The sequence below is a fragment of the Bubalus bubalis genome, chromosome 23, assembly GCF_019923935.1.
Source record: "Bubalus bubalis isolate 160015118507 breed Murrah chromosome 23, NDDB_SH_1, whole genome shotgun sequence".
Classification (NCBI taxonomy): Eukaryota; Metazoa; Chordata; class Mammalia; order Artiodactyla; family Bovidae; genus Bubalus; species Bubalus bubalis.
In genome coordinates this window covers 30676288-30691249 of record NC_059179.1, presented here as the reverse complement: position 1 = coordinate 30691249, position 14962 = coordinate 30676288, and the positions used below count along the sequence as shown (strand labels likewise).

The following is a 14962-nucleotide window of genomic DNA, read 5'->3' as shown; positions in this document are numbered from 1 at the left end:
TCCTGCTGAAAGGGAAATGTGATTGTAAGGCTACGAGGTGGTTTAATACATATTAGAACCAGTCCTGACTCATGCTTGCATTGTTTTTAGAAAACAGTTGAAAGGCATCTGTGATGTGAATTCAAAGATGTAAGTGTTAATAACTGTAATCTTGGGAGCTCAACCATGGAGCACCAAAGAACACCTTAACTGAGTTAGCGCGGGAAGAGCGTAGGAGGTCCTTCTTCCCCGCTGCACCGTAGTGGCCTGCAGAGGCATCTGGGTCAGCAGTGAACCTGCATCTCCTCTTGGGCAAGGGTTTCAACACCACCACCATGTGGCAGGGAGAGGCAGGGGCAATGGCAGTCAGTGGTGGGCTGAACAGACTCTGGTGTGGCTCTGTCATAGACGCAGACATGTGTACCACACACCATAGCCTGGATATGGAAATCACTGATGAACCTTTTTGGACTATGTAAACTACTTTAAGTTCTTGGGACAATTTAGGGGAAAGCAGAAATTCCAAGATAAAGATGCTGCTTGAATGATGAATTTAAAAAATACTAGCGACCATATTTGAATTCTGAGTTCATAGTGCAGTTTATACCAGTTAAACATGGTTTTCCTTTTACAAATGCAAGGCTTGTTAAACACAAATCCTTGGCATAATTATAAAAAAATTCTAACCATCTAATTCCATTGACTTTTATCTAGTTCATTTAAGTATGTGATTTAAACCAGAGATACTATCGTATAAAATATCCTTGACAAAGACACATTACACTTATCAGAAAACTCCATTAATATATTTCTAAGACCTTGTGAACATAAAACGGCTGTGAGCTGCATATAAGATGGATGGACACCTTCTTACTGATGGCTAACATGAGTGTTTTAACATGTTTAAGGCTGAAAGGAAAAGAATCTTCCAGACATACTCATTTATCTTTATATAAACTACAAAAAACTTCTAGACATCTGGCAATGGGCCAATCTGAAACTTTATCTTCCCTTCAAAATCAAACTCTATTTAACCTGCTTCAATTCAAAGAAGCTATAACCAATATTCTTTGATTCAGTGAGAAAAAACAAATGATACCTACTCTATGTATCACCATAGCTCTGAGAAGGAGGCATTATTTATTTTATTGAATACTGCACCTTACGTTGTTTCAGCAAGAATTTAAGGCAGATTCCATAGATTAAAATGACACAAAAATAAATATCAGGAAGAAAAATCAAGCTAAAGAGAAAATAAGCATATGGAGGTTAGACTGAGCCAGGAATGAGGTTGAGATACAAAGAGCACACATAAAATTGTATCATTTGCTAGAGATGGGCCAATTTTTATCTAAAGTTTCCAGCAGCCAACATGAATCAAGACAATTGCTCAGTATGCTGATTTACAATGGTTTTAAGAGAAAAAACAAAACCAAGTAGTTGCTCAAGAGAATCACAATTATTTACAATCCTGATGAGAAATTTCTGCTGGGTGTATTAAGAAAGCTAAATAAGAAAGGTTGAAACGTTTGTTCAAAGTCACAGAGCTAGTAAATGTCAGAGACAAGGACTCAGGTCAAATGCTTTTTTCACCAGTGAAAATGCCTTTTTAAAAAAACTTCCATTTATCCCATAAGATAGTGAGTACCATCCTAAAGCTTTGAGATGATCCATGGTGTCATAGAGGAATGCGTAAGCCCTTCTGAAATTAAGAAAAATATATGAATTTCCCTTTTAAGGCTAGTGAATAGCTTCTATGCAGTACAGGAGAAGAAAATAATTTTCAAAGTAAATGAAATGTTCCCAGCCTTTTTATATAGTTGACAGTGCTTCAACAGATATGAATTCTTTTATTCCAGAAGATTTAATATTTTTTTGTCATGAACATTTATAACTCAGTTCTTAATGTTGCAAATATTTTTGAAATATTGTTCAGATAATTACCTCAGTCATAAAACTGTTAGTATAAAACTTACTAATGATATAAAACTGTTTCAGCTGGCTTTAAAATTTTATCAATAAACATATTAAGCTTTCATTAAAATATTATGTTAAAAAATAAAAATTTTGTTTGTCTTTATGGTGGATAGTTAATCATGTTCCTACTAAAATTCAGTATTAATAATAAAATAATCCTTTACAGTTGATTCATGTGAATCTCACAATAAAGTCCTGAAACAGGCAATTACTTGCTTGTGGTTGCATAGCTAATAAGTAAATGGAATAGTGATTCAAATCTCAAACTCTCAGTTGGGTATAGGATATCTGCCTAATTGTATCAGAGACGAGCTGTGTCGCTGAATCCAGTTACAGGTATGCCTTGTTTTACTGCACTTCAGTTATTGTGCTTTTTTAGATACCGTGTTTTTTTCTTCTAAATAAATTGGAAGTTTGTGGCCACCCTGTGCAGAGCAAGTCTAACAGTGCCATTTATCCAACAGCATTATTTTAAAATTAATGTATGTACATTGTTTTTTTTTTAAGACACAATGCTCTTGGACACTTAATAGACTGTAGTATAATATAAACATAACTTTTGCATGCACTGGGAAACAAAATGTGTGTGACTCACTTTACTGCAATGTTTGTTTTACTATGGTGGTCTGCAGCTGAAGCTGAAATATCTCTTAGGTTATGTCTGTACAGTACTAAGGCAGCAGGTGTGCTGTGGTCAGAAGCATGAGCAAACCTCTCAGGCTAGATTACAGCATTAGGTTAAAATGATAGATAAAGCAATAAAAATTATATAGCAGATCTTGGAGTACCAAAACTTGCCCTCTTATAGCTAGAAATTCTTCCATCAGAGCAGAATGAGAAACTCACTTTTAAGTAGGGCAGCAAGATCACATGCTGGGCTTCTGAAGTCAGATTAAACCAACAATTCCCTAGGGTCTCTGCTAGCAGAGTCAGGTTAAAAGATCAAACGACACACACACATATGTGGTTTTACAGCATAAACCATCTTCCTTCTTACATGGAGAAAAACAAAGAAGAGGAGGTATTGGGGGTTGTTATACCCTGAAGACATGAACACACTAAGGCAGAATGTCAACGGACTGATAGATTCTTTAAGGCTTTCAAATGCCAAAATATAGTCTAATGAATGATGATTATAATTTTCAAAGTGTTGTCACGAAAGCATAAAACTGCTTTACATTAGCAGTGTTATATTTAACCCCATGTACATACATTTCCATACAACAGTCATCCAGTCTGTGCTAGGCACTGCACGATATGCTTTATGTTATTTAACTGTCACAATCATCATGTGAGGTCCATTTTTGCCAACAAGGAAAGAGAAGCTCAAGTTAAGTGAGTTTCCTAATGTCACAGTGCAATTAAGTGGTGGTGAGCCCAGATCCAAAACAAGCACTATATGCATGTACAAAAAATTGATACAAACAGATTAAAACTAGAAATGATGAGAAAATGGGCTGAGTTCTAACTTAGGTCTCAACAGTCTGGTACTCCAGGATCCCTACAATCTGTTAGGTCAGTTTTTGGCTGTATCTCCCATTACTACCTCATATTCTGATCCACAACATGTACTTTTCTATCCTTGCTCATTGTATTTCATCAAACGGAAAAGCTGGCTTCTACTGTTCCTCTACCAGATGAATTCTTACCCTTTATACTCAACACTCATTTTAAATGCCACATTCTCCTTGAAGTCTCTCTAATCACCACAGTTAGGAGAGATCTCCATATTTCTTCTCTTCCCACTCCACTTTGAATTCTTTTAACATTTGCCTATACTGCATTTAGGGCTTTATCAGAACCGTGATTTATTTTTCCTACTCTACTATACAGTTAAATATCTGATGGCTGGGACTGTGTTTTTCATATTTCTAGAGAATCCCTGAGTGGCTAGTTCAGTGCTGAACTATTATAGTTGATAAGTTAGAGCTTCTTTTCTTTGTATTTTCCTAGATATAAGGAAAGAAAGCAAAGAATCTGAACTCATCTTAACTGAGTTAGTGATAGGAAAGATCCATTTCACATGTGATTAGCACTGGAATCTGAAGCTCTAGAAAATAGTCTTATCAGTCTGTCACTTGAATGAGAAATTCCTCCTGTGTAATTAGGCCTGTCCATTTTTTTTTTTTTAAACTAAGAAGTGAATCTTCACAGAAAGTTATAAATTTTTGGAAAGTCATTTAATTCAATTCAAACAAAATCCTACTTGAAAACTTGGTTTGTCCCCAGAACATTATTAGTTGGGATAGCTCTCTCAGCAAACACATGTCCAAAAAAGTGTGGTTAAAAAAAAAAAATCACAAGGTGAAAAACAAAATGTTTAAGTTAGAGGGTGACTTCAAAGGCTTCTCTGACTCTCATACTGTTTTATTGGGTACATCTCCTGTCAGTTAAGGGAGTGATCCTGTAACTCTGAATTCATAAATGCATGGATAAAAATAAACTTGTAAAAACATAAAGGATTCAGAGATTTGAGATTCATGTAAGGTAAGCGTATACTTGAGTATACACACGTGGTGCTGGTTTAGTCACTCAGTCATGTTTGGCTCTTGCGACCCCGTGGACTGTATGTTGCCCGCTAGGTTGCTCTGTCCATGGGGTTCTCCTAGCAAGAATACTGGAGTGGGTGGCCATTTCCTTCCACAGCGGATCTTCCTGACCCAGGGATTGAACCCGGGTCTCCTGCACTGCAGGCAGTTTTTTTACTGACTGAGCTAATATATTCATGTATATTATAAGCCAAAAGTAGGAGTAATTTGAAATTTCACATCTTAAGGCTTCTGCCTTAAGAACTTTCAGAGGAAAGTAGTAATAAATGAAAGAATTTTTATTTTTAAATCACAGAAAAGCTATTTTATAAAAGAAACTGATGATGCGATAGTTTTGGTTAAGGTTAAAAAAAATTATACAGACTGACCTATAAGTAATGTCTAACTTACAAAAATCAGGTTAACAGAATACTGATAAATCTCAGAGCTGGATTTTAAATACCCACAGCTGGGTGTTGTACCTCATAATAATTACTAGAAAGAAAAACTGGAGCAAAAAGAAAAACAGATTACAGACTTGCTGCTCCCAGGGCACCCTGCAATTATGTTATTAGATCTCTCCTCAAGTGGAATTAGGAGCATAACAAACTTACTTAGAATTTCTCCATTAAGAAATGTATTCATTTGGAAATAGATTACCACTGGTCCTGTCGAAAGGAGAAAAAACACATAAACCAAATTTTCTTCTGGATGATCTTTCTCCTGTATCTATGTGTAATTAATATAAAGCTAAAGGTTAGAATAATATCTTTTCTTAAAGCTGGCATTTTAATAAAATTGCAAACAAAGTTAATAAAGAATATTTCCATTTGAAACTTCTAAAGTGACCAGATAAATCATGGTAATTCTGACCTATTCTAACTAACGTGACCTGTTAAAATTTTAGGGTTTAATTATAGTGATAGGAAATTTTAACATGAATATGACTTTTAAGCTTCTCCTCTCTTTAAAATAAGTTTGAAGCATTACACACTGCCCTGTTATTAAGAAACGTTAGTGTGTCACAAGGATCTACTGTACAGGACATGGAATTCTCTGCTCAATGTTATGTGGCAGCCTGGGTGGGAGTCTGGGGGAGAATGGATACATGTATACGTACGGCTGAGTCCCTTCACTGTACACTCCAAACTATCACAGCATTGTTCATCGACTATGCTGCTGCTAAGTCCCGTCAGGTTAATCGGCTATATCCCAACACAAAATAAAAAGTTAAAAAAAAAAGGTGCTGGTGTGTCATGGGCCTGACCAACCAACATCTACACTGCTGTTGTCCTATCTTTCAGAGTAACATTACACACTTCTCTCAACAAGTCTTTATGATATTAAGACTTTAAGAACTTCCATTCTTTTTCTGAAACTTGCCAACTGTTTTTCATTTAAGCAGTACAGTTCAGTAGGAACTTATTGGGCAACATTCAAGTGTTTAATGACTCAAAACCCATTCAGCCATTCATATATCCATCCATCCAAGTGTTCAGAATTTACTAAATATCTACCATGTTCTGAAGTTTTCAACTTACACCTTTCTTTAACTTAGATGAGGCCCATCATTAAATTCTAACCATCTGCCCTGGATATTTCATTCTAAGACAAGGGCAATCATATATATGTCTCCAAAGACATATATACAAGGAGTATATTGGGCAAAGAAAACTTGTAGATTCTCTCGAGTGCATTAACAAAATCTCTAAATAAGTTTATTCACCAGCACTTAATTTCTAAAACAAATACTTTATTAAAATTTAAAAAAAAATCATGTCAAAAGGCCATGAAATTTCTAGAAAGAAATAGTATTTGGAGTTGAGATGAGACAAATTGCTCTTCTCCTATTTTCTCAGCTCAAGGCAATAAGGCAATATGTTTGTCATCCAAATTTACAGACACCGAAATGTCTTATGATTTGAAACTCCTCTTGAGCAAGAGAATTTGAAGAAGAATAAAACACGGGTGGAACTCTTTCATAGTAATTGAATGCTTTAAGCCTAGCAGGAAAGGGAGTGAGTTTCAAGTTTAAATTCAGACCCCTCTATTTAACTAAGGGTATAAAAACTTCTGCAAGTTATTTAATGGCTCTAAGTTTCAGTTTATTCATGTGGAAACTAGGGGACAGTAATACTTCTTTGACTGAGTTGTTTTGAGGATTAAATAGGATTCGATACATAATAGTTGCCTGGTACACAGTAAGCAGTTATTAAAAAAAAAAGTATTATACTTTGCTTTTATTAGTTTCTTTCCTGATTTACTTTCTTCCAAAATGAACTCAGCATTTTAAATAGAAAGCTTACAAATGTTTCTTACAAACATGTACTAGTAATACCTTTGATTTTGTTCTTCACTGGTTATGGGTTTTGTCTAACAGAATGAACCTCAATATTCACATGAGATACATAAGGTTTTTAAGAAAATTATATTCACAGAAACATTACAATCTTGAACTTAAAGAAACAAAGAGAGTACAAAAAGAAAAGAGGTCTTTGAACTCCAAAACCTCTACAAGAAGAAAGCAGGGTGAGAAAAATACACAGCTGCAAACACAGGCTACTTTTTAAGGAAAAGGAAGAGTAATTTAGAGAATGGAACCAAAAACCCAGAGGGCAGAGCCAAGAGCTAGGGAGACTCATTTCTACTAAGTAGAAGGACTGAGTTCTTATCAAGGGAACTTTCAAACATTGGCCCAGATGGATTTTAGAATTGCTACGAAGCAGTGACTCCTCTGTACCCTCAATTTTCTCCCTTTTTGAACAGGAATGCCCACAGCAGTTAGCTTTGGGTGTGTCCCACCACCAAATGTGTGTGAGGGCAGTTCTCAGGTCTATAGATTGAGAGGAACTATATTTAAGGAATTTCACTTGAGGTGGATCACCTATACCTGGACTGGATTTAGAAGTCAATATTTTGGATTCAGGCTAATGTTGTAATGGGATGAAATTTTTGCAGGGGTAGTAGGAGATGGTGAGTGCATTTTGCATGTGAGAGGAAGGTAGATAAATTATGGCAGACTGTGGTGCTTTTAAAATAAATTGTGATCACAGAGTGGACAATCCTCCCCTCCAAAGGTGGAGCTTCATTCCTCTCAAGTATGAGCTAAACTTAGTGACTCACTTCTTAACTAACAAATATGGCAGAAGTATTGTGTGAAATGTCTGAGATTAGGTCATAAAAGGTACTGCAGGCTCCTCTTTGCTCTGAGATACTTCCTCATGGGGAGAGCACTCAAACAGCCTCTGGTTAAGGTCCATGTGGCAAAAAACTGCAGCCTTTTGCCAACAGCCAGGTGAGTGACCCATCTTAAAAGAGTGGAAACCTCCACCCTAGTCAAGCCTTCAGATGCAGCAGCCCTGACAGATACCTCATGAGAGACCTTAAGCTAGATCCACTCAGCTAAGCGGCTCCTGAATTCCTGACTCACAGAAATGATGAGATAATAAAAGCTTGTTGTTTTAAGCTGCTAAATTTTGTTTTTTAGTAATACAGGCCACCATATATCATTTCCTTTGGTGAAAAGTTTGTTGTATTAAAAGAAATTTGAAAGCCATGTCCTAAAACATGGCAGAAAGACAAAATGTATATACTTTTCCAAGTCTTTCACAAACAAGATTTTAAATTCACTAGCAAAGAACTAGGGAAAAAACGACTTACCCACAATTCTTTTAAATCTTCTTTTGTACAAAAAGAATTAAAATTCTTTTGTTTCCTTCTGGGCTGAAAATTATCACTCTTGCTATATAAACATGGAAATGATAATCTATATACCTGCCCTTTACCATTCTTTCATTAAGTTCCCCAAGGCATAAGTAAAATTGGTATTTTTAAGCCAATCTTATAGTGGCACTATACAAGTAAAAAAAAAATTAGGTAATCTCAGTTATGTTGCCTTAGTTTAATGGAAAAATTATTTTTAAAAAATGCTGGCATAAAAATGTAGTTTGGTACTTTTTCCTTTAAAGCTTTACTTAGAATTGAATGATTCTCTTTGGAGCATTAACCAAAGAAATCTTGGTATTTAATCTTGAACAAAATCTGAACTTCATCTCATTCTTTCAGTTACTTTATCCTATATATTACCGTAATTCCTTGGCTAATTAGTTAGTTCTTCAAAGTGGAGTTTGCCCTTCAAGTATTTATAAACACAGAAACTTGTTTGCATAAAATAAGGCACTGAACATTTACTCTCTCATGATAAATTTTCTGGTTAATCTCCTTTCCATTGGGAAAAGATTTCTTTAAGGGTTTATTTAAAGAATAGCTTTATATTTAAGCTATACTTAAATTCCTGAAAGCCTGCACTGCTTTTATAACTTCTATTTGCTTTTATCTAGGCCACTGATACAGGAGAATTAGTCAGGAATGGAATTCCCCTTTGGCTTTGGACTCAATCTCTGTGAGTAAATCCACAAGGGCACAACAAAAATGATTTACCAGGGCCACCTCAGGCAGTTCTATGTCTTGGTGCTTATTTTAGTACCTAAGTTGGAAATCTAACACAACCCTATCCTGGGCATCGTGTGTCTATGTATGATGAATTCTAGCTTAAGGGACCCATGATCTTCCCTATACATATAGTTACGAATTCAATCTGCATGTTAAATCAAGTTGTTCACTCATTTTCCAATACTTATATGTGACCTTTACAATTCCACTGAAGGTATGTAGGAAACATATCATTTGAATGTGATTTACAAAGTCTGGATATTATTGTGCAGACAGAATTTTCAGCTTGAGTTAAGGTTAGAATCTATGTTTAATCTAGTTAATTTGGTGTGCATGCACATATGTGCACCTACATTAGGTGCATGGAATATTAAGCTGCCAAATGACAGATATTTTCATAAACCTTAAGTCTTCCTATGATTGTCAAGATACCCAAAGGAAGAAAATATGTGGACGGGGTGTCTCTAACTCATTTCTTGGTTCCTAACTCTCTATTCATGCCTTTCTTTTCTTCACAGATACTCAGTCTGAAATGAGAATCCTTGAATTTAGTAGCATCTTTTGTTTCCCTGTAATGAAACATTACACTCAGAAATCACACAAGAAAAGTTACCACCAAGATGATGCTAGTTTATTAATAAAGTGTTGCAAATTAGATTTATATACTAGGTGCTTATTTTGCCTCTGAAAAATTGGGGACAACCAGTTCCTGTTCCTACACCACTCTTCTGACCCAAAAGCAGATACCTCCTACCTCACTGTATCATGGTTTCCAAAGAGTAAAAAAAATTAATGCTTCTGAATCATTTTGACTCACTGGACTTTGCAAGATCTGAGTAACTCGTTTCCTCTGCTCCATCATATTGAAGTCTTGTCGCAGATCAGGAGACATGTTCCTTTCCCTTATGTATTCTGGGTCATTTTCATTGATGCGGTCAAAATACCTCTCTTTGTGAGGCATGCTGGGAGGAGGAGGAGTAGTGACCACGCCTTGGCTAGCATCTGAACTCATGCTTCACGTCTGTCGAGTCTCCTTGTTATCTGCGTTAATGAACACAAAGTAGGACACTCATATTAATAATAAATTCATTATTAAATTTGAATTTTACATTGGTCATGCAGAACTGTTACCCTGTAACAGTGGCCATTTTCTTTAAAAAGTAGCTTTTCAAAAAATATTAGGACACTTTTTTTTATTAGGGTAAAAATAGATTATAATGCTAAATTGTAGATTGAGTATTTTCAGAGCTAGTAGAAACTTGTGGTTCAATTACAATAATGTCATCAACTGCCAAATAGATTTTTTAAAGAAGCAATAATCAAAATATCCAAAAGTAAAATGTCACATTTAAGACAGCAAAATTTCCTCATTAGTGATTACTGTTAGTGGAGATTCTCTTTTCTCTCTTACTCATGCTTTTATGTTAGACCAAACTCGGGCCATATTTAACAACCACTATATTTTATAGTGAATGTAGCTTATTAACATATGAGAGAGAAACAGCTATAAGTTTTTCAAATGATTCAGTAAATTCCAGGGAAAATGCAGGAATTATTAAGGCTGCCAGACTATGTAACTTCAAGAAATAGTACTTTAAATCCATTGAGAAACAATAAAAAGCTATTCAGAAACCACAGGGACAGCTGATTCATTTAATTATTACTGACAGGATAATCCTTGGTTTTATGCCAGGGAAACGATTCAGTTGGGCTTTGCTACAATTGAGCATGTAATCAATCAACAGTAGATAGACTAACAGGACAGTCATTCAACATCCATCCCCCAACCCCAGGCTGTGATGACTTGTCTTAGAAGTTGAGGAAGCCATCTAACCTGGTGCTTCTCAAATTGTCTATGGTGAAGAACTTTCTCCAATTTGCTGTGGACTAGTATTTTTGTAAAATACAAAAAACGCACTCTGATGTCATGGAAATGTCAAACTACAAGAAGTTTCTAAACGCTTACTATCATGTTCTGTCTGCAGACTGGCACCAGATCCTGGACCACACTTAGAACATCACTGACCTAGCAGAGAGGAACAGTCACTGCACGCTAACGGACTGCTTCCTCTCACTTTTAGATGTGATGCAGCACAGGCTAAACCATGAGAAAAGGACACCACTGATTAGTGTATCCCTTTACCCAGTTGTTCTTTTGAACTGAATATAGAAAGTGCAAAAACGTGCAACAAGAAAGAAGAAAAGGAAACAATTTTTAAAAAGAAATTGTAAAGACAGTTTTGTGTAGCACAATTTTCTCTGCAGGTGGTAACAAATGTAATCTGTTCAATATAAATGACTGGGTAACAGAAAAAAACATTCTCACTACAAATGGTATTTATTTAACTCATTATTTGCCTGTAAGAAGAATCACTTCATAATAAGGTAAGTTAAATGCAGAACAGTTTCTAGATAGATCCAGAAGGGAAAAGGCAAGGGCTACCTTTTTCTTAGGGATCTGAATCCCTGATAAAGACCAAAGATAACTGATCTCATCTCCTGAACACAATTAACAGCTAGTGAGGTTTCTGTACTTATCTCTAATAACAGTTTTCTCTGACAGAATTCATTTCTAAAGCTGCCCTGACCCAACTTAGCCCAAAGAAATTCACTGTAAGACATTAAAAACTCTTGCATTAAATTCTGGTCCTGGAAATGTAAACTTATTTTGTTAAAAATAAATTTTTGCAAAACATGTTAAAACTGATTTCTCTTACTTGAAAACATCAATTCCATGTACAACATTCTACAAGCTACCTGAATTGTTTTAGTATTCAACCCCTCAAATTCACGAAATATGGTTAAAACACTTTACATCATATGGCTTTAACGAAATTCTGATCTGATTACTAGAAAGCAACTTATTAATATCAGTGAAAGAAATGTAAAAAATAAGCTTTTTTATAATTGAGTCTTCCACATCCTAATTCATTAATTTAAAAATTGGAAGAAAAGACTAAAGAATGGATATCTGTTCATTATATGTGTTCTCCACAGGAAAAATAGGTTTTTTTTTTTCTTTTTAATATAACATTCACTACTAATGGAATGACCCTGGCCATATTATACTATTCCAAAAATTAGCTTTTGCTACACTGTTATCAGATTGACATTAACTTACAGTATTTTTCATCATCTTGCTATTATCCAAAAATGTGGTGCATAGAGCACCTATTCCAAGAAACTTTCATACCCATTTGAGTTATCAGCAATCTAAAGGTCTAACCAATCTCTGGAACCTAGTTTTCTTAGAAGCTGTTTGTAACAAGGCCATTTGAACTCCTTAAAATAGTTTATAGCTAGCAGATAAAAACTCCAAGAAGAAAGTTTTTAGAGAAACAAACAAACTCACATATATTAGTAAATGTCATGCTGCCTTGGCCAAGTACAGACTAAGTGGGTACTCAATATATGCGACATCAATTAACAAAGAAATCAATTCTCTAGTTTACCACACTAGGTCACTGACTATGAATAAGCCATTTTTTAAAAAGAAATCCCATAAATGTTGCCTTAGTTGGATTTTAACCTATTCCTCAACCCTTAAAGCACTATTAAGCCTAAGGGAGGAACAGAGTTAGATAATAAGCCTATGTCTAACTGAATTTGCTGATGCTTATAAACTAATTTTACTAAAAACACAGCAAAAAGCAAGGAAATGTGGTAGATTTATTTTGTTGTCCCAGCACTGACTTAAGAAACTGATAATAGGAACACTGATAAGTAAAAGCTTAAGAGTTTAAAGAACTTCTGATTAATGCATTTTTAAATGAGTGAGGTAAAAAGGAAAATACATCTCACCACTCATTCTAGTGATAAAAGAACATATTATATATGTGTTAACACTTTATATTGTTTATACTATGCTCTTACATCTTTCTATCTTATTCCATCTTTGCAACTACACAATGAGATAGAGATTAATAATCTAGAGATTCCATGGATTAAATATACTGCCAAAAATCCCACTGTTTATGTCAGACAATATTCAAAGCCACAGTTTCCATCTCCTGGTCCACTCTACAATGAAACATATCATAAAACACAAGAGGGCTAAAATTTTGAGACTTTTAGTCTACATTCTGTCCTAAATATTAGGCAACTGAGAATATACAGAATCTGTCAAAATTAAGGAAATGACACCAAAAACGGGAAATAAGATTAGAAATGACTCAAAACACTCTGATCTTTTTAAAACTCCAAAAGCTCAGAGACTTGTGGTTGTCAAGGGGGAGAGAGGTGGGGGAGTGATGGATTAGGACTTTGGGATTAGCAGGTGCAAACTATTATATGCAGAATGGACAAACAATAAGATCCTACTGTATAGCACAGAGAATTATATACAGCATCCTATGAGGAACCATAATGAGAAAGAATACGAAAAAGAATGTATATACATGTATAACTGAATCACTTTGAACAGTAGAAATTAACACACACTGTAAATCAACTATACTTCAACAAAATAAATTTTTTTTTAAAAGTTCATTATTTACCACAGCTTTTTAATAAAAGAAGTTTCAAAGTTTCATGTACTTGGAGTAAGGCTTGGGAATTAACAAGAAGGATATAGAAATAAAGAATAAGGGCAGTAGTTTGTCATCCAGGTGCTTTTCTATACCTAGATGCTCAACAGTAAAAGCTTTACACAGATTTTTAAGCCAATCATAAGCAACAACTGATTATCTGCAATTTTACAGACTATGGACAGAACTGCTATTTCAAGCTTGGAAAAAACCTAGGATCCACAAGATGATCTGAAATAAACAGAATTCAGAAAAAAAAAAGAGAGCGACAAGCTTTCAGCATCATATACAACAGCCAAGACATGGAAACAACCTTAGTGTCCATCCAGAGAGATGGATGGACAGAGAAAATGTGACACGCACACACATACAATGAAATTATTCAGCCATAAAAAGAAGGCAAATCTGCCACCTGCAACAACATGGATGGGCCTTTATGGCCTTATGCTAAGTGAAATAAGTCAGATAAAGACAAATATGATATGATCTCACTTACATGAAGAATCTAAAAACATCAGACTTACAGAGAGTAGAATGGCGGTTGCCAGGGGCTGAGGGGTGGGGGAAATGGGGACGTACAGGTCATAGTACAACACTCAGTTGTACATAAAAACAAAGTACAAACATTTAGTTATAAGTTCCAGGGATCTAAGGTACAGTAGGATGACTAGTTAACAATACCATATAATATATTTGAAAACTGCTATGAAAGTACAACTTTAATGTTTTCACCATAACAACAACAAAGTAAGTATGTGAGGTATGACTGCTGTTAGCTTACCATATTACGGCAAGTATTTCACTATACATGTATCAAATCATCACACTGTACACCTTAAACATATACAATGTACTGTCAATTATATTTCAATTATATAGTTACCCACAGGACACATGTCACCAAATACCTTTCTGGAAGATTATGATACCAATGTTAAAGACTAAATAATTTTTACTCAACCTAATAAATTTTGCTCATATTAATACAAAATTAAGTGATTTCTATGCTTAGAGAGAACTCCTAAATTAGCCTGAAATAATGATAAACAGGCCACAGTTAAATAACCTGCTATAGATAAGTATATGTCAGGTCCTTCTTTCCTTCAAGTATCTACTGAGCATCTACTATGTTCCAGGCCTTATACCAGAGGTATTGGTGGACTGTTGAATCAAATCCTCTGAGAGCTCTGAGAGTAGTTCAGAGGTTTCTATAACCCAGTGAAAAGGATTCTATCCAGAATAAGGGGAACCTTCCTAGAGAACATAACATTTTCTCACATTAAGGAGGGTACAAGCCCAGGCAAACAGCAACGTGTCAGGGAATAAAGTTAGCAATAGAATAAACAGTGCAACTTACAGAAGTAATTGTTTAAAGATTTGGTTAAAAATCATTCCTGCAGGTAAATTAAACCATTTAACATCGATTATTTTTATAATAAAAAGTTACATGACTACAGGTGAATTTCATGCTTGCTTAGAAAGCAATGCAAACTTACAGAC

The 14962-nt window shown here is 35.1% G+C and overlaps 1 protein-coding gene across 7 annotated transcripts in view; it reads right to left on the bottom strand.

Annotated features, from left to right (window-relative positions):
• The window catches only part of ADD3 (adducin 3), a 131964-nt gene that overhangs the window by 19174 nt on the left and 97828 nt on the right, over nt 1-14962 (bottom strand). For all 7 annotated transcript variants that reach the window (XM_025274017.3, XM_025274021.3, XM_025274016.3 and 4 more), the window contains one exon: nt 9754-9977. In XM_025274017.3, coding sequence (XP_025129802.1) covers nt 9754-9948 — 195 coding nt within the window. In that variant the 5' untranslated portion in view covers nt 9949-9977. The remainder of the gene's footprint in view (nt 1-9753; nt 9978-14962) is intronic.